General features: G+C 44.1%; 1 protein-coding gene across 1 annotated transcript in view; it reads right to left on the bottom strand.

The window, feature by feature from the left end:
* Window positions 1–26,482, bottom strand: part of cacna1g (calcium channel, voltage-dependent, T type, alpha 1G subunit) — a 204,158-nt gene that overhangs the window by 90,332 nt on the left and 87,344 nt on the right. Inside the window, 2 exon segments of the mRNA XM_065002465.1 lie at window positions 9,457–9,550; window positions 26,373–26,482. The exon segment at window positions 26,373–26,482 is cut by the window's right edge and continues 46 nt beyond it. Coding sequence (XP_064858537.1) covers window positions 9,457–9,550; window positions 26,373–26,482 — 204 coding nt within the window.

The raw sequence follows: 26,482 nt of genomic DNA, 5'->3' as shown, positions 1-26,482 counted from the left end.
AACATGGGAGGGAGAGAGAAGGGTGAAGGGGAGAGACAGTTATAAGGGTATCTCTAAAGTAAGAAGTTTAAATATGGATGTCTTACTGTTCTCGACCCCATCAATATTTCATCTCTAATCTGACGATTGTGTTCAACAGACAGATGAAGGCATGACACAGAGAGGACGCGGATCTTTCATCTCAGTTGGTGTGCGTCTTATCCCTCCCTCCCTCACTCTCTTCCTGTCTTTCACTCTCTCTCCCTCACCATCTCTTCCCTCCCTCTTTTCTCTCTCTCAATTCATCCAATCCCATCTTCCTCTCTCCTCAACTATCCAGTTACTTTGCTTAAACAACTTCTCTAACCGCACCAGGAGCTCATTTGTCTTAGTGTTGGGGAATTGTCCTCCCCTGCAGTATGCTTCCATATGGTAATATGTGTCTGTGAAATGAGTCACTAAAACCGACAAAGATACAGCAGCAGGAATAGTTTTCGACTATTCAGATAGATCTGTAGCAGAAGGACGCATTGTGGTTTACTGCTGCTTTATCAAATCAAATCAAATTGCATTGGTCACATGTTTAGCAGATGTTATTGGTGACATACACATATTTAGCAGATGTTATTGCGGGTGTAGTGTTCCTAGCTCCAACAGTGCAGTAGTATCTAGCAATTCACAACAATACACACAAATCTAAAAGTAAAATAATGGATTTAAGAAACATATACAGTTGAAGTCGGAAGTTTAAATACACTAAGGTTGTAGCCATTAAAACCCGTTTTTCAACCACTCCACACATTTCTTGTTAACAAACTATAGTTTTGGCAAGTCGGTTAGGACATCTACTTTGTGCATGACACAAGTCATTTTTCCAACAATTGTTACCAGACAGATTATTTCATTTACAATTCACTGTATCACAATTTCAGTGGGTCAGAAGTTTACATACACTAAGTTGACTGTGCTTTTATGTCAATGATGTCATGGCTTTAGATGCTTCTGAAAGGCTAATTGACATCATTTCAGTCAATTGGAGGTGTACCTGTGGATGTATTTCAAGGCCAACCTTCAACCTCAGTGCCTCTTTAATTGACATCATGGGAAAATCTAAATAAATAAGCCAAGTTCTCAGAAAACAATTTGCGGACCTCCACAAGTCTGGTTCATCTTTGGGAGCAATTTCCAAATGCCTGAAGGTACCACGTTCATCTGTACAAAGAAGAGTATGCAAGTATAAACACCATGGACCACGCATCCATCATACTGCTCAGGAAGGAGACGCATTCTGTCTCCTAAAGATGAACCTACTTTGGTGCAAAAAGTGCAAATCAATCCCAGAACAACAGCAAAGGACCTTGTGAAGATGCTGGAGGAAACAGGTACAACGGTATCTATATACACAGTAAAACGAGTCCTATATTGACATAACCAGAAAGGCCGCTCAGCAAGGAAGAAGCCACTGCTCCAAAACCGCCATAAAAAATCCAGACTATGGTTTGCAACTGCACATGGAGACTAAGATCGTACTTTTGGAAAAATGTTCTCTGGTCTGATGAAACAAAGATAGAACTGTTTGGCCATATTGACCATCGTTATGTTTGGAGGAAAAGGGGGAGGCTTGCAAGCCAAAGAACACCATCCCAACCGGGAAGCATGGAGGTGGAAGCATCATGTTGTGAGGGTGCTTTGCTGCAGGAGGGACTGGTGCACTTCAAAAAATAAATGGCATCATGAGGGAGGAAAATGATGTGGATATATTGAAGGAACGTCTCAAGACGTCAGTCAGGAAGTTAAAGATTGGTCGCAAATGGGTCTTACAAACGGACAATGCATACTTCCCAAGCATACTTCCAAGCATACTTCCAAAGTTGTGGCAAAATGGCTTAAGGACAACAAAGTCAAGGTATTGGAGTGGTATTAAAGGCAATGCTACCAAATACTAATTGAGTGTATGTAAACTTCTGAACCACTGGGAATGTTATGAAAGACATAAAAGCTGAAATAAATCATTCTCTCTACTATTATTCTGACATTTCACAATCTTAAAATAAAGTGGTGATCCTAACTGACCTAAAACAGGGAATTTTTACAAGGATTAAATGTCAGGAATTGTGAAAACTGAGTTTAAATGTATTTGGCTAAGGTGTATGTAAACTTCCGACTTCAACTGTATATAGGGTAGCAGCCTCTAAGGTGCAGGGTTAAGTAACCGGGTGGAAGCCGGCTAGTGATAGCCATTTAACAGTCTGATGGCCTTGAGATAGAAGCTATTTTTCAGTCTCTCGGTCCCAGCTTTGATGCACCTGTACTGACCTCGCATTCTGGATGATAGCGGGGTGTACAGGCCGTGGTGTCGGGTGGTTGATGTCCTTCATGATCTTTTTTGGATTTCCTGTGACATCACGTGCTGTATGTGTCCTGGAGGGCAGGTAGTTTACACTGGTGATGCGTTGGGCAGACCGCACCATTTACTGGTGAGCCATGTGGTTGCGAGGGGTGCAGCTGCCGTACCAGGCAGTGATACAGCCTGACAGGATGCTCTCAATTGTGCATCTGTAAAAGTTTGTGAGGGTTTTAGGGGCTAAGCCAAATTTCTTCAGCCTCCTGGGGCTGTTGAACCTTCTTCACCACACTGTCTGTGTGGGTGGACCATTTCAGATAGTCAGTGATGTTTTCACAGAGAAACTTGAAGCTTTCCACCTTCTCCACTGCGGTACCATCGATGTGGACAGGGGTGGTGCTCCAGCTGTTTCCTGAAGTCCACAATTAACACCTTTGTTTTGTTGATGTTGAGTAAGAGGTTGTTTTTCTGGAGCCCTCACCTCCACCCTGTAGGCTGTCTCGTCATTGTTGGTAATCAGGCCTACTACTGTTATGTCATTTGCAAACTTGATGATTGAGTTGGAGGCATGCGTGGTCACGCAGTCATGGGTGAACAGGGAGTGCAGGAGGGGGCTGAGCACACACCCTTGTGCCCTGTATTGAGGATCAGCGAAGTGGAGATGTTGTTTCCTACCTTCACCACCTGGGGGCGGCCCGTCAGGAAGTCCAGGACCCAGTTGCACAGGGCGGTGTTCAGACCTAAGGCCCAGAGCTTAATGATGAGCTTGGAGCGTACTATGGTGTTGAATGCTGAGCTATAGTCATGGGATAGGGCAGTGTGCAGCGTGATTGTGATTGCATTGTCTGGGGATCTACTGGGGCGGAAAGCAAATTGAAGTGGGTCTAGGGTGTCAGGAAAGGTAAAGGTGATATGATCCTTAGCTAGCCTCTCAAATCACTTCATGATGACAGAAGTGAGTGCTACGGGGGCGATAGTCATTTAGCTCTGTTACCTTTGCTTTCTTGGGTACAGGAACAATGGTGGACATCTTGGAGTGGAGACAGCAGACTGGAATAGGGAGAGATTGAATATGTCCGTAAACACTCCAGCCACCTGGTCTGTGCATGCTCTGGGAATGCTGCTAGAGATACCATCTGGGCTGGCAGCTTTGCAAGAGTTAACATGCTTACACGTCTTACTCACTTCGACCACGGAGAAGGAGAGCCCACATTCCTTGGTAGTAAGCCGTGTCGGTGGCATTGTGTTATCCTCAAAGCGGGCGAAGAAAGTGTTTAGCTTGTCAAGAAGCAAGACGTCGGTGTCCTCGACGGGGCTGGTTTTCCCATTGTAGTCAGTGATTATCTGTAGACCCTAACACATACGTCTCATGTCGTTGAAGTGCGACTCCACTTTCTCTCTGTACTGATGTTTTGCCTGTTTGATTGCCTTGCGGAGGGAATAACTAAACTGTTTGTCCAGTCACCTTGCCATGGTTAAATGCGGTTGTTCGCGCTTTCAGTTTTGCGCAAATTCTGCCATCTATCCACAGTTTCTGGTTTGTATCGGTTTTAATAGTCATAGTGGGTACAACCTCTTCTATACACTTCCTGATGAACTCAGTCAGTGTATCCATGTATTCGTTGATGTTGTTCTCAGAGGCTACCCGGAACATATCCCAATCTGCGTGATCAAAACAATCTTGGAGCATGGATTCTGATTGGTCAGACCAGTATTGAATAGACCTTAGCACAGGTACTTCTTGTTTGAGTGTCTGCCTATAGGAAGGGATGAGCAAAATGGAGTCGTGTTCAGATTTGCCGAAGATAGGGCGGGGGAGGGCCTTGTAAGCATTTCGAAAAGTTGAGTAGCAGTGGTCCATTGTTTTTCCAGAGCGAGTACTACAGTCAATGTGCTGGTAGAACTTCGGTAGCGTTTTCCTCACATTTGCTTTGTTAAAATTTGCATAAAGTCCAATCACACCATGAGTAGTTAATGATGAAACATACACCCCCGCCTTTCCTCTTCCTGGAGAGTTCTTTATTCCTGTCTGCGTGATGAACTGAGAACCCAGTTGACTCTATGGACGGGGACAGTATATCCCGAGAGAGCGATGAGTATGTTACAGTCCCTGATGTCGCTCTAGAAGAAGATCCTCGCCCTGAGCTCATCTACTTTAGTATCCAGAGACTGAACATTAGCGAGTAATATGCTCGGAAGCAGTGGATGGTGTGCACACCTCCTGAGTCAGACTACAAGTCCACTCCGGCGGTGTTTTGGAGCAGCCTCTGGAATAAGTTTAATTGCCCTGGGGGGAACAAACAAAGGATCCAATTCAGGAAAGGCGTATTCCTGGTCGTAATACTGGTGAGTTACCGCCGCTCTGATATCCAAAAGTTATTTCCGGCTGCATGTAATAACACAAAAAATGTCTGAGCTAATAATGTAAAAATAACACGCAAAAAAACAAAATAGGAGCTAGAAGCAGAGCTGCCATATCTGTCAGCGCCATCTATGCGTGTGTGTGTCTGAATGTGTGTAAGACAAAAATGCTAGGCACCCAATATGGCCAACTTGTCAACGGAGAATAGAGCCCCACAGTGGAGGTGTCATCATGTCAATAAAACAGGGAAATGGTTCCAATAGTTTTTCGACCATTCATTTTTCACATAGAGGATTTTAGAAACCCCTAAAATAAGGGCTTACCCGGGAGGCCTGAGAAGGGGACGTTTATCAATATATTCACCTCTATTTACTGTCACATTCGAAAATGCTAACTAGCATCAAAGTAGACTTCATGCAAGACTACAAATCCCTGCAAGCTCCTGCACGTCATCTCTAGCTGACGCATTTGCTAACAGGTATTGTGTCAATTTAAAACTTGCACAAGACAGTTCACAGAATTATCCATTTAAAGACATTTTGCCAATTTATTCATTTAAAAATTTAGCTAACAGATAGTTAATACAAAGATTCTTACCTTTGCCTCGAATCGGCAGTCTCATCCAGATCATCATGGCATTTGTATTTCTTTACAGTTTTTTGTAGTTCTCCACATTAGCACCTAATTAGCATTTCATTTTTTGGGGGGAGGGGGTGAATACAGGCGAATATATTGATAAAAGTCACCTTATCGTAGAGAGATTTACACGGTTATCAAAACGTCCCACCAGGGTAAGCCTAAATGTTCCTAAAATCCTCTATGGGAAATATTCATGGTGAAAAAATGATAGGGATCATTTCCTTGTTTGACCGCTAGGTTTTATGGGTATTATGACTCATACTGTGGTACTCTATAGCAGTGGTTCCCCAACTTTTTATAGTCCCGTACCCCTTCAAACATTCAACCTCCAGCTGCATACCCCCTCTAGCACCAGGGTCAGCGCACTCTCAAATGTTGTTTTTTTGTATACCTGCCACACACACACTATACGATACATTTATTAAACATAAGAATGAGTGTGAGTTTTTGTCACAACCCGGCTAGTGGGAAGTGACAAAGAGCTCTTATAGGACCAGGATACTCTGAACAGAGCCCAATCCAGAAATCTGGCAGTGGCTTCTGATTAAATTCAATTTTCACAGAACCGCTTGTTGCAATTTCGATGTGGTTCTCTTGTTCAGATATCGGTAAGTGGACTGGAGGCAGGGCATGTAGAATTACTATTGCTAGCATTGGATGTGCTCGTGGAAGCAGAACAACTTGTGTTGTCGACAGGTGCAGGTGTAGTACTGCTGGTAGTAACAGTACTACCAATAGAGCTGGTATGTATTTATATGGACACGTGCCTTACTAAAGGACTGTTTGAAAATGTGAATAATATTTTTTTAAATACCCCAGTTTGGGAATACCTACTCTTTATGGACACGTTTACACAGCTATGGCAACGATTTTAATTAGATTTTTAACATTTTTATAAAAGTCCAATTACGTCTACATATATAGTAAAGTGAATGGAATGTGTAGGGATATTTTTGCAGGGTCTTATTTAATTACATCCTAATTAGTATAGCATATTTCTGTGCCTCAACCTGTAAATAAATATTTATGTGTATTCCTCTGGAAACACAAAGTAATTACAGCTAAATGTAATACACAATTAATAATGCTGACATGTGTAGAAGTGAAATTAAACGTGTGTGTGTGTGTGTGTGTGTGTGTGTGTATGTGTGTGTGTGTGTGTGTGTGTGTGTGTGTGTGTGTGTGTGTGTGTGTGTATCAGGGTTTCCATTAGAAGAATGTGTCGACGGACAACTGGACCAGGAAGATTTTAATTTACTGGCCGTTTGAGACATTTTACGGAACCATATGCATTGGGTGCCTAACCTATTACACAGTGCTCAGAATGACAGAAATGACAGTTATTCATCTTAACAGAACATGCAATACCTGTAATGAAGCAGCCAATAAAACATCATTTTCAAACATTTGCCAAAATGCAACTTGTGGGAAAACATCATTCTAAACAGCCCACTTGATGCGAGCGGTTCCAATAAGTAGCCTATTATAAAATGTTGGTGTTGAGCTACACTACATGACCAAAAGAATGTGGACAGCTGTTCGTCGAACATCTCATTCCAAAATCATTGGCATTAACATGGAGAGGCATTAGCGGGGTCGGGCACTAATGTTGGGCGATTAGGCCTGGCTCGTAGTCGGCATTCCAATTTATTTCAAAGGTAGTCAATAGGGTTAAGGTCAGGGCTCTGTGCGGGCCAGTAGAGTTGTTCCACATTGATCTTGACAAACTATTTCTGCATGGACCTCGCTTTGTGCACAGGGGGCATTGTCATGCTGAAACAAGAATGGGTAATTCCAAAACTGTTGCCACAAAGTTGGAAGCACAGGATCATCTAGAATGTAATTTCATGCTGTAACGTTAAGATTTGCCTTCACTGAAAATAAGGGGCCTAGCCGAACCATGAAATACAGCCCATTGTCATGCTGAAACAAGAATGGGTAATTCCAAAACGGTTGCCACAAAGTTGGAAGCACAGGATCATCTAGAATGTAATTTCATGCTGTAGCGTTAAGATTTCCCTTCACTGAAACTAAGGGGCCTAGCCGAACCATGAAATACAGCCCCAGACCATTATTCCTTGTACACCAAACTTTACAATTGGCACTATGCATTTCAGTAGGTAGCATTCTCCTGGCATCCACCAAACCCAGATACAGTTAAAGTCATGTGTGTGTGTCCGACTCTCCTACCTTGGCCTGCTGTAACTATGTACAGATGAAGTCAGAAGTTTACATACACCTTAACCAAATAAATTTATGCTCAGTATTACACAATTCCTGACATTTAATCCTCGTAAAAATGCCCTGTCTTAATTAAGTCAGTTAGGATCATCACTTTATTTTAAGAATGTGAAATGTCAGAATAATAGTAGAGAGAATGATTTATTCCATCTTTTATTTCTTTCATCTCATTCCCAGTAGGTCAGAAGTGTACATACACTCAATTAGTATTTGGTAGCATTGCCTTTAACTTGTTTAGCTTGGGTCAAACGTTTCGGGTAACCTTCCACACGCTTCCCACAATAAGTTGGGTGAATTTTGTCCCATTCCTCCTGACAGAGCTGGTGTAACTGAGTCAGGTTTGTAGGCCTCCCTGCTCGCATACGCTTTTTCAGTTCTGCCAACAAATGTTCTATAGGATTGAGGTCAGGGCTTGGTGATGGCCACTCCAATACCTTGACTTCGTTGTCCTTAGGTCATTTTGCCACAACTTTGGAAGTATGCTTGGGGTCATTGTACATTTGGAAACCCATTTGTGACTAAGCTTTAACTTCTTGACTGATGTATTGAGATGTTGCTTCAATATATCCACATAAGTTTCCTCCCTCATGATGACATCTATTTTGTGAAGTGCACCAGTCCCTCCTGCAGCAAAGCACCCCCACAACATGATGCTGCCACCCCCGTGCTTCACGGTTGGGACGGTGTTCTTTGACCTGCAAGCCTCCCCCTTTTTCCTCCAAACATAACGATGGTCATTATGGCCAAACAGTTATATTTTTGTTTCATTAGACCAGAGGACAATTCTCCAAAAAGTACGATCTTTGTCCCCATGTGCAGTTGAAAACCGCAGTTTGGCTTTTTTATGGCGGTTTTGGAGCGGTGGCTTCTTCCTTGCTGAGCGTCCTTTCAGGCTATGTCGATATAGGACTCATTTTACTTTGGATATAGATACTTTTGTACCTGTTTTCTCCAGCATCTTCATTAGGTCCTTTGCTGTTGTTCTGGGATTTATTTGCACTTTTCGCACCAAAGTACGTTCATCTCTAGGAGACAGAACGCGTCTCCTTCCTGAGCGGTATGATGGCTGCGTGGTCCCATGGTGTTTGTACTTACGAACTATTGTTGGTACAGATGAACATGGTACCTTCAGGCATTTGGAAATTGCTCCCAAGGATGAACCAGACTTGTGGAGGTCTACCATTTTTTTCTGAGGTCTTGGCTGATTTCTTTTGATTTTCCCATAATGTCAAGCAAAGAGGCACTGAGTTTGATGGTAAGGCCTTGAAATATATCCACAGGTACACCTCCAATTGACTCAAATTATGTCAATTAGCCTATCAGAAGCTTCAAACGCCATGACATCATTTTCTGGAATTTTCCAAGCTGTTTAAAGGCACAGTCAACTTAGTGTATGTAAACTTCTGACCCACTGGAATTGTGATACAGTAAGTGAAATAATCTGTCTGTAAACAATTGTTGGAAAAATTACTTGTGTGATGCACAAAGTAGATGTCCTAACCGACTTGCCAAAACTATAGTTTTCCAGAAATTTGTGGAGTGGATGAAAATCGAGTTTTAATGACTCCAACCTAAATGTATGTAAAGTTCCGACTTCAACTGTACATGAAGACTAACAAAAATACTCACGTACCACTTTTATTACACTAAATTATGCAAATTAACCCACAGACCGATAAGCATGACGATCAATTGTATTAACATTGACTGGTATTTCCATCAATGAATAAAAAACATTATTTTGAAATGGGATTGTTTTTTCTCCCAGTCAATTTGGTCACCAACGATTATACTTATCTGCTTTTTTAAAAATGTATTTATTTTTACCAAAAGCTGGCAATTACCGGTTAACGGAAAACCTGGTATGCATGTGTGTGAGTGTGTGTCTCACCCGGGGAGCCAGACACATCCTTTCTACTGCCGTTCACGTCCTCCATACTCCTCGAGGATAAATCTGCCTCCGACACTGACTTGGATTCTTCTCCCTACACACCCAAACACACATGCACACACACACAAACATGCGCAAACACACACACATGAACACACGCGCAAACACACACACACAAGCATATGCATGCACGCACACACGCACACACACACACACACACACACACACACACACACACACACACACACACACACACACACACACAAATAGAAGTCAGAATATGGTTATTTTGTCAAAAAGCATTAAAACAGTCAGGAAGTGGAGGGTGATAGCCTATAGGGAAGTCAGGCGGAGAAGGATGAAGCTGCCACTAGACACTGATCTAACATCAGTTTTGTCTTCATCCCCCTAATGCGTATCTTTAGTATTTGGGAAGGGTGAGCTGATCCTAGATCAGTGTCTAAGGGCAACTTCTCTCCTTAGCCAGGCAGGCTGGTGAGGGTGTGGTCTCCCTGCCCTCAGAGTTCACAGGTCAATATGTCAATAGGTCAGAGAAGGAGGGAGAAACATCCATGGAGGGCGGCTCTGTCAAACCACTGTGTTAGCTAACATGCAGGGGTAGTAGTTAACATGTCTTAGACCACACTGAAATACACACACGCACACATATACACTCTCACATATACACACACACACACACACACATCTCAAATAAAAATGTAATAACATTTTATTTGTGACATGCTTGGTAAACAACAGGTGTAGACTAACAGTGAAATGCTTACTTACGGCCCTTCCCAACAATGCAGAGAGAAAACATAGAACAATAATAGAAAGATAATAACACAAGGAATGAGTAACTTGGCTATATACTGTACACAGGGTACCAGTACTGAGTCGATATGCAGGAGTACGAGGTCATTGAGGTATATACTGTACACAGGGTACCAGTACTGAGTCGATATGCAGGAGTACGAGGTCATTGAGGTATATACTGTACACAGGGTACCAGTACTGAGTCGATATGCAGGAGTACGAGGTCATTGAGGTATATACTGTACACAGGGTCCCAGTACTGAGTCGATATGCAGGAGTACGAGTCATTGAGGTATATACTGTACACAGGGTACCAGTACTGAGTCGATATGCAGGAGTACGAGGTCATTGAGGTATATACTGTACACAGGGTCCCAGTACTGAGTCGATATGCAGGAGTACGAGGTCATTGAGGTATATACTGTACACAGGGTACCAGTACTGAGTCGATATGCAGGAGTACGAGTCATTGAGGTATATACTGTACACAGGGTCCCAGTACTGAGTCGATATGCAGGAGTACGAGGTCATTGAGGTATATACTGTACACAGGGTCCAGTACTGAGTCGATATGCAGGAGTACGAGGTCACTGAGGTATATACTGTACACAGGGTACCAGTACTGAGTCGATATGCAGGAGTACGAGGTCATTGAGGTATATATGTATATATGGGTAAAGTGACTAGGCAACAGGATAGATAATAGCAGCAGTGTATGTGATGAGTCAAAAGAGTTCATGCAAAAAGGGTCAATACAGATAGTGCAGGTAGCTATTGGTTAACTATTTAAATAACTATTTAGCAGGTTTATGGCTTGAGGGAGGAAGATGTTCAGGGTCATACTGGTTCCAGACTTGGTGCATTGGTACCACTTGCCGTGTGGTAGCAGCGAGAGCAGTCTATGACTGGATGGAGTCTTTGGCAAATTGTTGGACCTTCCTCTGACACCGTCTAGTATAGAGGTCCTGAATGGCAGGCACCTCAGCTCCAGTGATGTACTGGGCTGTACGCAATACCCACTGTAGTGCTTTGCCATTGGATGCAAAGCAGTGATGTGGTGCAGCTGTATACCTTTTTGAGGATCTGAGGGCCTATGACAAATCTGTTTAGCCTCCTGAGGGGGAAGAGGCGCTTTTGTGCCTTCTTCACGACTGTGTTGGTGTGTGTGGACCATGATAGATCCTTGGTGGTGTGGACACCAGGACCTTGAAGCTGTCGACCGGCTCCACTACAGCCCCATCGGTGTGGATGGGGGCGTGCCTTGGCCCTCTGTTTCCTGTCGTCCAATATCAGCTCTTTTGTCTCGCTGACGTTGAGGGAGAGGTTGTTGTCCTGGCACCACACTGCCAGGTCTCTGACCTTCTCCCTATAGACTGTCTCATCATTGTTGGTGATCAGGCCTACCACCGGTGTGTCGTCAGCTAACATAATGATGAGGTCGTTGGAGTTATGCGTGGCCACGCAGTCGTAGGTGAACAGGGGCGTACAGGAGGGGACTAAGCACGCACCCTTGAGGGGCCCCCGTGTTGAGGGACAGCGTGGCAGATGTGTTGTTGCCTACCCTCACCCCCTGGGGGCAGTCCAGGATCCAGTTGCAAACGGAGTGATGAGTTTGGAGGGCTCTATGAGGGTTAACATTGAGCTGTAGTCAATGAACAACACTCTCATGTTGGTGTTCCTCTTACCTAGATTAAGCACATACACCGACACACACACACTCAGACAACATCACAAGGACCGCCCCTTGGATCAAATTGTATTTTTGCAAATTGCATCTCCAAATTGTATATCTCACAACTCATATCTGGTATCTAGGGCACCAGCAGCATTACAGATGATGCCATAATATTAGTGTATTATAGTGACATATTGTCCGTTTCAGACTGTTTCCCCTGATAGACCAAAAAGAAGTGGAGTGGTACAGAGACTGTACACGGAGAGGGTGATCACTCTGTGAAGATAAACAGTGCTATTTATACCAGTCAAGGATGGGTATGTCTGGTTCTCCCCATGCCCATCTAGGCCCCGTAAACACATGCATTCCACAGAGCTTCAGTGTGGTCTGATACACACACACACAGGCGCGCACACACACACACACACAGGCAGGCGCTCACACACACACACACACACAGGCAGGTGCACACACACAGGCAGGCGCGCACACACACACACACACACACACACACACACACACACACACACACACACACACACACACACACACACACACACACACTTCAGTGTGGTCTAATACAAAATACATATCATCCACCCAGTGAGAGTTTGTCAGAGCGGCAGAACTGTTTGTTCCCTGTTTTGTTCCATCTTCGTCCTTTGTCTTTCTCTCTCTCTCTATTGCACGGTCCCGACCGGCAATATTCCCTAAATGTTATGCATTTTGTTGTCTTTCTCTCTCTCTCTATTGCATGCACGGTCCCGACCGGCAATATTCTATAAATGTTATGCATTTTGTTGTCTTTCTCTCTCTCTATTGCACGGTCCCGACCGGCAATATTCTATAAATGTTATGCATTTTGTTGTCTTTCTCTCTCTCTCTATTGCATGCACGGTCCCGACCGGCAATATTCTATAAATGTTATGCATTTTGTTGTCTTTCTCTCTCTCTCTCTCTCTCTCTTTCTCTCTCTCTATTGCACGGTCCCGACCGGCAATATTCTATAAATGTTATGCATTTTGTTGTCTTTCTTTCTCTCTCTCTCTCTCTCTCTCTCTCTCTATTGCACGGTCCCGACCGGCAAAATTCTATAAATGTTATGCATTTTGTTGTCTTTCTCTCTCTCTCTATTGCACGGTCCCGACCGGCAATATTCTATAAATGTTATGCATTTTGTTGTCTATCTCTCTCTCTCTATTGCACGGTCCCGACCGGCAATATTCTATCAATGTTATGCATTTTGTTGTCTTTCTCTCTCTCTCTCTATTGCATGCACGGTCCCGACCTGCAATATTCTATAAATGTTATGCATTTTGTTGTCTTTCTCTCTCTCTCTCTCTCTATTGCACGGTCCCGACCGGCAATATTCTATAAATGTTATGCATTTTGTTGTCTTTCTCTCTCTCTCTATTGCACGGTCCCGACCGGCAATATTCTATAAATGTTATGCATTTTGTTGTCTTTCTCTCTCTCTCTATTGCACGGTCCCGACCGGCAATATTCTATAAATGTTATGCATTTTGTTGTCTTTCTTTCTCTCTCTCTCTCTCTCTCTCTCTCTCTCTCTCTCTCTCTCTCTCTCTCTATTGCACGGTCCCGACCGGCAATATTCTATAAATGTTATGCATTTTGTTGTCTTTCTCTCTCTCTCTATTGCATGCACGGTCCCGACCGGCAATATTCTATAAATGTTATGCATTTTGTTGTCTTTCTCTCTCTCTCTATTGCACGGTCCCGACCGGCAATATTCTATAAATGTTATGCATTTTTGTTGTCTCTCTCTCTCTCTCTCTCTCTCTCTCTCTATTGCACGGTCCCGACTGGCAATATTCTATAAATGTTATGCATTTTGTTGTCTTTCTCTTCTATCTATTGCACGGTCCCGACTCTATTCTATAAATGTTATGCATTTTGTTGTCTTTCTCTCTCTCTCTCTCTCTCTATTGCACGGTCCCGACTGGAAATATTCTATAAATGTTATGCATTTTGTTGTCTTTCTTTCTCTCTCTCTCTTCTCTCTCTCTCTCTCTCTCCCTCTATTGCACGGTCCCGACCGGCAATATTCTATAAATGTTATGCATTTTGTTGTCTTTCTCTCTCTCTCTATTGCATGCACGGTCCCGACCGGCAATATTCTATAAATGTTATGCATTTTGTTGTCTTTCTCTCTCTCTCTATTGCACGGTCCCGACCGGCAATATTCTATAAATGTTATGCATTTTGTTGTCTTTCTCTCTCTCTCTCTCTCTCTCTCTCTCTATTGCACGGTCCCGACCGGCAATATTCTATAAATGTTATGCATTTTGTTGTCTTTCTCTCTCTCTCTATTGCACGGTCCCGACCGGCAATATTCTATAAATGTTATGCATTTTGTTGTCTTTCTCTCTCTCTCTCTATTGCATGCACGGTCCCGACAGGCAATATTCTATAAATGTTATGCATTTTTTTGTATTTCTCTCTCTCCACCTTTCTCTTTTCTCTCTCCTTTTTATGTCTCTCTCCATCTCTATATCTCTATGACCAGTATCCAGTCGAATGCAGGTACATTCATTACAGTTGTTATTAAGATATGCACGGTGAGTGAATACACTGAGAATGGAAGTGCCTAAAGAACCCAAATCTCAATTTTTGCTAATCAAAGCTAAAAAATCACTTTCTTCATCTCTCTCTGTGTGTGTGTGTGTGTGTGTGTGTGTGTGTGTGTGTGTGTGTGTGTGTGTGTGCATATGCGTGTGTTTATGAGGGTGTGTGTGTGTGTGTGTGTGTGTGTGTGGTGTGTGTGTGTGTGTGTGTGCGTATGCGTGTGTTTATGAGGGTGTGTATGCGTGTGTGTATGTGTGTCTGTATGCGTGTGTGTGTATGCATGTGTGTGTGCGTGCGTCTGTGTGTATGTGTGTGTGTATGCTTGCATCTGTGCATGTGCATGTGCATGTGTGTGCGTGCGGATGCACGTGTGTGAGTGTGTCAACCTTGCATGTGTGTGTGTGTGTGTGTGCGCGTGTGTGTACCTGTCAGACCTGATTTCCAGACCGTCTAGGAGAGAGAGTCAGTAATAAACTAGCCAGCCAATCAGCCTTAGGCCTACACTTGCGGATGCGATGGCCGCAAAACTAATCATTTCTCTACTTGTGATTTCCATACTCATCTGCCTGGGGATTTTCCAGCTAAACCCCTAAACCTCTGACTCAGAGAGAGGATAGGACTTATAATAGCAGGGTGAAAACAGTGCTGACCATTCAGACAAAGGATAGACAGAGGATCTAGCTGCACTGTCTCCCATTGGTTTTAAATGAGCGGGTTTAAATAATGCTTGTTGTTTAACTGTTCATTCCTCTGAGGAAGGTCTTCAGCAGGATCTGAGTAACAGGTGAATAAGAGAATAGGTTATGTACAGTAGAAACCAATGGGAGCATTGCATCATCTACTAATAACACACTATAAAGTAACCACAGAATGAATCCACGGCACACACAGCTAAAAACCACAACAGGGAAACAGTGAACGAGGTCTCAAATACAACAAGCATAGCAGCTCAGAAGTTAACACAGATTCTATCAATTGGTCTTAACCGACTTGCCCAGTTAAATAACGGTTCAATTTCAAAAACTGCCTCAGTGAACAACATACGTCAAACAGCTGTGATTGGACAAGATCAGCAGAGCCTCAGCACAGGGCATTGTGGATATCCAGACTCCACACTTCCCATCCCCATTTGCAATTGAGTAGACCAGAGAGGAAGGGAAGGGTGGAGAGGGGTAGGGGGAAGGGCTACTTGGTGGTTTGGGCTGGTAGTAAACTTCTTTCAAGTAATGGTGGGCACACAAAGCATTGTGGGTACCCAGTCACCCCCCACCCCTCATCCTTGATGGAGTGAGGGATGGGGAGGAAGGGCAGGTATAGCTTCTTTTCTCTTGCGTGACGGAGTTAGACACGCAGTGCCTGGGTGTGTGTGGTACTCTGCATATTTGTGTATGAGATCATCATTGTGTTTGTGGTACTCACGGCGGGCCCAGCACTAGGCCAGGGGCCCATCTGAGTCTCCTGGACCCCTGAGACCACTGTAGAGAGAGGGACAGCCCAGTAGGGCCTGTATGGAAGGGACCCTAGACAGGGCTGAATACGTGGGTGTAGCCAGGACCACAGCCGGGGCCTTTCTCGGTACCATGTCCGTGACCAAGGGACCAACCTGACTCCCATATCTCCTTTCTGGGGCAGAGGAACGAGGTTGAACCGTAAGGTGACTGTCTGACACATAGTGTTTAACCGTTAGGTGACCATTTGAGATGCAGTGTAAGGTTCAACCCTAAGCTGCCTGTCCGTAAGCTAACAAGCCAATTTACCTGGGGCAGAGTGAGAGTTGAGCCTCATTTCAGATGACTGGTCACTAATGGGTCTCAGGCCTTATTGTTTAAGAGCTGGTTGCTGCCTCTGTATCATTCTGAGTTGGCAGTGAGTCTGATACTCTGAGTGTTTGCAGCCCAGGCCCAAGTGTTAAATATGACCGTTTGAATCAGATTAAGCTCTGCTCTGTTATTGATCTGTCTCTCACAGGAGTAGCCGTATTTATTGGCTAATAGTCATTCTGCTGCTCACAGCCTTTAAAACCACCAGCTGGACACTCTGGACTTTTACGGATGAGCACAAATCCGGAACAGAATGCACTGATCGACAAATGAATGGATGAACGAATAAATGCATGAATAATAGATGTATTGAAGTGACCGAGCTAAGTTGTGGCCCTTTGGTTGATTTGATCATCCATCTTGATTATTTGAACAACACATTTAACATACTGTAGGCAACTGTAGGCAACTAGGGATAGCAGTGCTCTTCCACTCCTTATCAATAGCTGCGCCAAGGGAGGCATTTCATTTGAAAACAACAAAGTCAGAAGAAGGAACAAGGAGCGGGAACAGTATTCCATGGGGAGTAGTTCAGCAGCACAGAAATAGAAGACGGGTATGAAATGGCTTGTTTACAAATGGGCAGGCCAATTTAGGCAGACGCTAGGGAGAGGGCGGAAGGGAGGGAGGGAGGTAGGGAGGGACGGAGGGAGGGAGGGAGGTAGGGGGAGAGGTAGGGAGGGAGAGATGGGCTAGAGCAGGCCTGCTGATAATAGGACCTGATAGAAAATAATAGACAGGTTCTCAAAAGAGAATCTCAATTAAGCCACTCTAAAGGTGTGAATGGAGAAATGTGTGAGTGCGCTTTTGGAGGGGGAAGTGTGTATGTGGGAGTGTTGATGGAACTTCACTTGACAAGGCCTCCAGTCGTCTCTAGTAGTGTCTCCAGACACAGCTGCTTCTCCTGGCCACAGGTGCAGATGTGACAACCAGGTTTCGATTGGCTGCCTGCACGACTGAAGACTGTGTTAGCCCAGTGCATAAGGCCTAAGCTTTAGCTCTGGGTGCTAACACAAAGTCGTCATGTTCACCGAACCGCCTCCAATACACACAAACAGATACAACTACAGGAAGTACACAGGACAGGGAGGCACGTCCACACAGTGACAGGTTGGCTACAGGGTCAACTACTACAGACCAAACAGAGCAGACTCTCCTCAAACTCCCACTCCCAGGGTTAGCTATATCCTCTTTGTTAGCCTCCGTAAAATATTTTCCCGTTGGTTCTAACTGACTGAACTGAAGCTTCTCCTCAGTCTTAACCCACATCCTCTCTCCTCTAGCCAGATTAAAACAGAGAGGCTTAACCCGGAGCGCTCTTTAGGGACGTTTCTACTGTAGCGCAGTAGCTTTAGCCTGGCGACTCTTGGCAGGTTTCTAGTGGGCTTGTTTGTTTGCACCCCGAGGCTAAAGGAAGGAACCAGTGGACCTGAGGAGAGAGAGATGTCTGAGAGGACTCTGCTTTCCAACAGAAAAACAACCAACTACCAAACAACCGCCTGATACTACAGTTAAGACGGTGAACACACACACTGACTGAACACACACACACACTGAACACACACACTGTCAACCTGGTTAGTCTCAACAGCCGTGGCATCGTGCAGAGGGGTGGTGGAGGGTAGAGAGACAGGGGGAGCCTGAGTGGGAGAGAGAGAGAGGGAGGGTGAGAGAGAGGGAGGAGGTGGGAGCACATTGCAGTACAGTACATACCCCTGACCCTATAGGCAGTTGAATAACGCTCAACTGGACATGCAAGTCATCTGTCGTAGGCACTTCCTAAAGTGGAAGTGTGTGATGTTTTACCGCAGGAAGAGAGGGAAGCAGAGGAGGATAGAGAGAGAGAGAGAGAGAGAGAGAGAGAGCGAGAGAGAGAGAGAAAGAGAGAGAGAGAGAAAGAATGAGTAAAAGAGCGAGAAAGGTAGGAAGATAAGAAAAGGGGAGGCATCGCAGCAGCAAACAAAGCAGAAAGAGAATTAGGTTGATCAGGTAGAAATATAATGTATATATTCTGCCACATGCTAGAGAGACACAGACACAGTAGAGAAGAGAAATCCCATCAGTATACACTGTAGCGACGCTCAAACTCCAATCATAGCAGAATGCAGTTAGCATTAGCAGTAGCAATAGCACACAGGAAAAATGAGCTCAGCTCAATGCCATAGCATATGTTCTTGTGTGCAATTATACGCATTTTAGCCATGAGTTATACATTAAGTCATTCAGTCACTTATGAGTCATAAGTGGAGGGTACACAGCACAGCACACTGTAACAGAGCCCCCCCCCCCTCCCCCAATGTCATCATGTCCAGCCATTTGTGGGGACAGGGAGCGACGAGGCGTGTATGTATGTGTGTCTGTGTATGTGTGTGTGTGTACCAGGACATGGCTCCAGAACATAACATCTCTCATCCCAACTCACGTCATTCACCCGATCGTTACCTAGCAACCCTGACGCACTGCAAAGTTCGGCCAACTAAAAATAAACTCTGTGTTTGCAGAAAAGGATGTAAGAAAAAACAGAGTGAATGATTTTGAGGAGGAGAAGAAGACAAGGAGAGGAGGAGAGGAAGAGAAGGAGAGGAAGTGAAGAGGTGGGGAAGTCGAGGCTAATGCTGCAGCTTAACAGTTTTGGACATTAGGCCTCGGGATTGGGGAGACAGTGTGTGTTAGTGTGTGTGTGTTGTAATGTGGAGTCTACACTGGTGAGCTGATAATACATATCATCCTAGATCTGTTCCAGGTCTCTGTTTAGGGCCAGATTCCAATTTGCTCCGTTTTTTGCTTGATTCTTTCCAGTGTCAAAAAGTTCTCTTTTTGTTTTCTCATCATTCGGTTGGGTCTAAATGTGTTTCTGTCCTGGGACTTTGTAGGGTCTGTAGGGTCTGTTTGTGTTTGTGAACAAAGCCCCAGAACCAGCTGGCTGAGGGGAGTCTTTTCTAGGTTCATCTCTCTGTAGGTGAGGGCTTTCTCGTGGAAAGTGTGGGCATCGCTTCCTTTTAGGTGGTTGTAGAATTGAACAGCTCTTTTCTGGATTTTGATAATTAGTGCTCTGCATGCATTATTTGGTGTTCTACGTTGTACATTGAGGATATTTGTGCAGAATCCTGCATGCAGAGTCTCAATTATGTGTTTGACACATTTTGTGAAGTCTTGGTTGGTGAGTGGACCCCAGACCTCACAACCATAGAGAGTTATGGGTTCGATAACTGATTGAAGTATTTTTAGTCAGATCCTAATTGGTATGTTGAGTTTTATGTTCCTTTTGATGGCATAGAAGGCCCTTCTTGCCTTGTCTCGTAGATGGTTCACATCCTTGTGGAAGTTGTCTGTGGTGTTGATGTTTAGGCCGAGGCAGGTGTAAATCTTTGTGTGCTCTAGGGAAATAGTGTCTATATAGAATTTGTATTTGTTGTCTTGGCAACTGGATATTTTTTGGAACATCATTATTTTCGTTTTAGTGAGATTTACTGTCAGGGCCCAAGTCTGGCATAATCTGTGCAGAAGATCTAGGTGCTGTTGTAGGCCCTCATTGGTTGGGGACAGATCTAGGTGCTGTTGTAGGCCCTCATTGGTTGAGGACAGATCTAGGTGCTGTTGTAGGCCCTCATTGGTTGGGGACAGAAGCACCAGATCATCTGGAAACAGTAGACATTTGATTTCAGAGTCCAGCAGGGTGAGGCTGGGTGCTACAGACTGTTCTAGTGCCCTCACCAATGCATTGATATATATGTTGAAGAGGGTGGGGCTCAAGCTGCTGAAGAGGGTGGGGCTCCCTGTCTCACCCCCACGGCACAGAGGAAAGAAATCTGTGTGTTTATTGCCAATTTTTACCACACACTTGTGGTTTGTGTACATGGATTTTATAATGTCGTATGTTTTACCCCCAACACCACGTTCCATCAATTGGTATAGCAGACCCTCATGCCAAATTGAGTCAAAGGCTTGAGAAGACTTTGTTTTTGCTTTGTTCTGTTTGTTTACCAATAAGGGTGTGCAGGGTATATCATACGGTATTTTGGTAAGAAGCCAATTTGACATTTGCTCAGGACATTATTTTCACTGAGGAAATGTTGGAGTGCTGTTGATGATAATGCAGAGGATTTTTTTCTACGGTAATTATCAGGCCTTTGTCCCAAATATTAGGGAAGATGCCAGAGCTGAGGATAATGTTGAAGAGTTTAAGAATAGCCAATGTGTGGAATATATATCTTTAGCATTTTGTTTAGTATACCATCAACACCACAGGCCTTTTTTGGTTGGAGGGTTTGTATTTAGTCCTGTAGCTCACACAAGGTAATTGGATAATCCAGTGAGTTCCGGTACTCTTTAATATCTGACTTTAGGATAATAAGCTCTTGTTTAAAAAAATATATATGTCAGAATAGGTTGGAGAAGTTTGGATAGGTAACTCTTCGTGTTGTTGTTTGTGTAGTCTGTTCCAATCTTCCCAGAAGTGATTTGATTCTATCAATTCTTCAATCACAATGAGCTGTTTTCTGCCATGCTGTTCCTTATTTTTCCGTAGTATATTTCTGTATTGTGTTAGTGTTTCACCATAATGAAGGCGTAAGCCAAGGTTTTCTGGTTCTCTGTGTTTTTTGGTTGGATAGGTTTCAACATTTCTTTCTTAGGTTTTTTCAACAACAAAAAATGTAAATAATTGAGAGAGAAAAGCTAGTGGGGAAGGAGAGTCTTCCACTTTGGAAGATTAAGGACTTTCTGAATATGAGGATCATGTCTCTGTCAATTCGGAGTCTGACAGTGAGTTGGAAAAAGAGGATGAGATTTACCCTCAGCCAGCCCCAGGACCAGCCTGTCAGCAGCCAGCCCCAGGACCAGCCCGTCAGCAGCCAGCCCCAGGACCAGCCTGTCAGCAGCCAGCCCCAGGACCAGCCTGTCAGCAGCCAGCCCCAGGACCAGCCCGTCAGCAGCCAGCCCCAGGACCAGCCTGTCAGCAGCCAGCCCCAGGACCAGCCTGTCAGCAGTCAGCCCCAGGACCAGCCCGTCAGCAGCCAGCCCCAGGACCAGCCCGTCAGCAGCCAGCCCCAGGACCAGCCTGTCAGCAGCCAGCCCCAGGACCAGCCTGTCAGCAGCCAGCCCCAGGACCAGCCTGTCAGCAGCCAGCCCCAGGACCAGCCTGTCAGCAGCCAGCCCCAGGACCAGCCTATCAGCAGCCAGCCCCAGCCCGTCAGCAACCAGCTGAGCAGCCTGCATGAGGAGCTCATCAGCAGCCTGCATAAGGAGAAATATGGATGTCATTTATTTTTTCTTGCCCAAGGAATGAGCCACCCCGCATGGCTGCCAATGTGATGCGGATGCAACCAGGGCCGACACGGATGGCATTTACTCATGTACAGGACATAAAGTCTTCTTTTGAACAGTTCATTCCAGACACCATACAGAAAATCATTCTGGACTGTACTAATTTGGAGGGAAGGCGTGTTTTTGGAGAAAGATGGAAGGAGATGGACCAAACTCATTTACATGCATACTTTGGGGTTCCACATAATCCCTGTGGGATAAAGAACCTGGCAGCTAACTTTTCCGTGCAACAATGTCTCCGGAAAACTTCCACATTATTTCCAGGATTATCCACTTCGATAACCGAGACACCAGACCAGCTCTCTGGCAGAGAGACAAGCTAGCTGCAATCAGGTCAGTGCAGAGAGACAAGCTAGCTGCAATCAGGTCAGTGTGGGACAAGTGGGTGGATTGCCTTCCCCTGTTTTACAACCCTGGGCCAAACATCACTGTTGATGAGCAACTTATGGGATTTAGGGGCTGCTGCCCCTTCAGACAGTACATACTGTCTAAACCCGGAAAATATGGGTACAAGATCTGGGCTGCCTGTGAGGCTGCTTCATTATATGCGTGGAACATGCAAGTTTATATGGGGAAGCCAGATGGAGGAGCCCCTGGGAAGATGTGGTACTCATAAAAATGTGGTACTCATAATGTGGTACTCATAAGTACTCTGCATAGAGGTGGGAGAAGCTGCGGCCAAGAATATCAAAAAACAGAATTTAGACAAGCTGGTGACTGGCTGCAGCTCCAACAGAATAACCCTACACTGGCCACTTGTGATATTCTTCAACATCTTGGACATCCCGGCATACAACATTTTTGTCATCTGGATGGCATTGAACCCAGATTGGAACAGAGGGAAGCTCTAGAGGAGACAATTCTTTCTTGAAGAGCTGGGCAAGGCATTGGTAAGACCTCAAATCCAGAGGAGGCAACATATCCCAAGGACCCCAGCTTCTTTAGCCATCGTGAAGAGGATCCAGGATGAGGATGCTGGTGCCCCATCTGCCTGTCCCACAGAACCAAAACTTCAATACCGGAAGTAAGTGTGAGTGATGTTGTTGCATGTGTGTGTCCGACTCTCCTAACTTGGACTGCTGTAACTATATACAGATGAACTCGGAAGTTTACATACACCTTAGCCAAATACATTTAAACTCAGTTTTTCACAATTCCTGGCATTTAATCGTAGTAAAAATTCCCTGTCTTAGGTCAGTTAGGATCACCACTTTATTTTAAGAATGTGAAATGTCAGAATAATAATAGAGAGAATGATTTATTTCAGCTTTTAATTATTTCATCACATTCCCAGTGGGTCAGAAGTTTACATACACTCAATTTGAATTTGGCAGCATTGCCCTTAAATTGAATAACTTGGGTCAAACATTTTGGGTAGCCTTCCACAAGCTTCCCACAATATGTTGGGCCTCCTTGCTTGCACACGCTTTTTCAGTTCTGCCCACAAATTTTCTATAGGATTGAGGTCAGGGCTTTGTGATGGCCACTCCAATACCTTGACTTTGTTGCCCTTAAGCCATTTTGCCACAACTTTGGAAGTATTCTTAGGGTCATTGTCCATTTGGAAGACTCATTTGACCCAAGATATAACTTCCTGACTGGTGTCTTGAGATGTTGCTTCCATATATCCACATACTTTTCCTGCCTCATGATGCCATCTATTTTGTGAAGTGCACCAGTCCCTCCTGCAGCAAAGCACCCCCACAACATGATGCTGCCACCCCCGTGCTTCACGGTTGGAATGGTGTTCTTCGGCTTGCAAGCCTCCCCCTTTTTCCTCCAAACATAACGATGGTCATTATGGCCAAGCAGTTCTATTTTTGTTTCATCAGACCAGAGGACATTTATCCAAAAAGTACGATATTTGTCCCCATGGGCAGTTGCAAACCGTAATCTGGCTTTTTTTATGGCGCTTTTGGAGCAGTGGCTTCTTCCTTGCTGAGCGGCCTTTCAGGTTATGTCGACATAGGACTTGTTTAACTGTGGATATAGATACTTTGTACCTGTTTCCTCCAGCATCTTCACAAAGTCCTTTGCTGTTGTTCTGGGATTGATTTGCACCAAAGTACGTTCTATTGTTTGTACAGATGAACGTGGTACCTTCAGTCATTTGGAAATTGCTCCCAAGAACGAACCAGACTTGTGGAGGTCTACCATTTTCTTAGCTGATTTATTTTGATTTTCCCAGGATGTCAAGCAAAGAGGCACTGAGTTTGAAGGTAGGCCTTGAAATACATCACAGGTACACCTCCAATTGACTCAAATGATGTCAATTAGCCTATCAGAAGCTCCTAAATCATTTTCCAAGCTGTTTAAAGGCACAGCAGTCAACTAAGTGTATGTAAACTTCTGACCCACTGGAATTGTGATACAGTGAATTATAAGTGAAATAATCTGTCTGTAAACAATTGTTGGAAAAATTACTTGTGTCATGCACAAAGTAGATGTCCTAACCGATTTGCCAAAACTATAGTTTGTTAACAAGAAATGTGTGGAGTGGTTGAAAAACGAGTTTTAATGACTCCAACCTAAGTGTATGTAAACTTCTGACTTCAACTGTATGTGAGTGAGTGAGATGTTAGTAAAATTCCTGAACTAAGTGTTTTTATCATTCTAGATTGCAGCCCGGTAGCAACAAGAAGAAGCACTACGATGTGTGTGGACCCAAGAAGGACAGGAAGACACAGGACACATGCATCAAGTGCAAGAAATACATTTGCAACACACACACACAGTAGAACTCTGTCCCTCATGTGGTGTGTAGACCGGCCTTAATTTGTGTTAAATGGGGCTCATTTATAATTTCCATAAAATACTGTATGTAAAATTTGTCCCTCGAGTTTGTTCAGTTCAAAGCAATAAACATCAATAGTGATGAAAACCTTGTTTCACTTATATTTGTTCAAGATTAACATGATTTATTCCACCTATGTTTTGATTTTTGTTTACAAACAAATAGCGCTTTCATTGATAAATGTGATCTAGCAGAGCTAAATGGCAAATATGAACCATGTATGCTGCCTATATTGCTTGTAAGTGATATAAATCAACATCCCAGGATTTTTACGTACGTTTTTATGGCTGTATTGTTTTGAAAATAATAATGTGGTGGTGGGTCCATCAGACCAGAAAACATTGGGTGGAAAACAACACAAGGGTTTAAAAATAAGACTTGCATAGCATAAAAAGGCATGGTCACTTTTCCAGCTACCCATTGTACTCCATGTATGATTCAGCTAAGAGCTGTGTTAATTTCATAGCCACGGTCACTTCTCTCAGGCTGTGAAGAATACCTTCCTAAATGATGCATTCCTAACTGAGCTGCATGATGCCTGAGTAGATGTTGAACATAAATATCTGTGCTCCTCTGGACACAATGACGACCTGATAACAGACCTAGAAACCAGACTGTTGTAACGACTAATAACTAGAGAGCAGACCAATTCATCTGGTTTTTTAATATGAGTCTGTCTGCTCGTCTATCCTGTCTGTCCTTATCTCCTCCCCTCTCCTCTTCTCCTCTACGCTGTGCTACCTTCTTTCAAAGAGCACAAGACATCAAAGCACAGGTGCTGTCACAATTCCCGAGAAAGAGAGAGATAATGAGAGAGGGACAGAGAGAGATGAATGAGCAAAAGAATCTGACGGAATGTTCAATTAAAACAAAGCAGAGGCCAAACAAGAATGATTTAGTTCTTTGTCGAGACAAGCGTTAAAAGTCGATGTCTAGCGGGGCTGCTCTGAATACATTCTTATAGCAGAGATTAAACCTATGCTATCTAACTCTCAACAAAAACATACATTCATCCTTACTCTCTGTCTTTCTATCTCTCTCTGTTGTCCTATGTCTCGCCCTCTTTCCCTCTCTCAGTATTCCTCTCTCTCTCTCTCTCTCTCTCTCTCTCACTCTCTCTTTCAGAGAAGAATCGTGGCTATGCGGAGAGAGAGGGAGAGAGAGAGAGAGAGAGAGAGACAGAGAGAGAGAGAGAGAGAGAGAGAGAGAGAGAGAGACAGAGAGAGAGAGAGACAGAGAGAGAGAGACAGAGAGACAGAGAGAGAGAGACAGAGAGAGAGACAGAGAGACAGAGAGAGAGAGACAGAGAGAGAGAGAGACAGAGAGAGAGAGAGACAGAGAGAGAGAGAGAGAGAGAGAGAGAGAGAGACAGAGAGAGAGAGAGAGAGACAGAGAGACAGAGAGAGAGAGAGAGAGAGAGAGAGAGAGAGAGAGATTTGTATTGTGTTTTATGAGTGGAGAGTAGAAGGGAGGGATGACAATAAGGAGGAATGTAAAAGGGGATCAGATAGGAGCCAGAATGTGATTGTGATGTAAGCATATTTTCCTGATGATGGTTGACATCACTTCAAGTCAAATGTCGTTAAATATTGATAAAATATGACAACTGTAATTATGAAAGAAGAGAGAGGGATGGAGGGATGGATGGATGGAGAAAGGGTATAGCCTGTCTGCTGAAGAGAATGTGTAAGACAGGGGAGGAGGAGAGAACGGGAGGACATCTTTCGGAGTAGAAGGAGTGACACAATTAGAGAATAAAACATATATTTAGGGTGAGTGTCAAGGTGGAGGAATATAAGATTTAAGATAATGTATATGAATTCATTGACACAGATGAATGGGCCAGCTCGTTTTCAGCTCGTTATGTGCCTGTGTGTGTTGTTTTGTGTACTTAGTTTACCTCAGTCTGGAAGCCTTCCACCAAGATGGCCACCAGCAGGTTGAAGAGGACGTAGTTCCCAAAGGTCATGAGGGCGATGAAGTAGAGAGCAGCCACAGGAGTGGTGGAAG

The sequence above is a fragment of the Oncorhynchus nerka genome, linkage group LG16, assembly GCF_034236695.1.
Source record: "Oncorhynchus nerka isolate Pitt River linkage group LG16, Oner_Uvic_2.0, whole genome shotgun sequence".
Classification (NCBI taxonomy): Eukaryota; Metazoa; Chordata; class Actinopteri; order Salmoniformes; family Salmonidae; genus Oncorhynchus; species Oncorhynchus nerka.
Note: the sequence above shows the minus strand (reverse complement) of the source record. Positions and strands in the feature narration are given on the sequence as shown.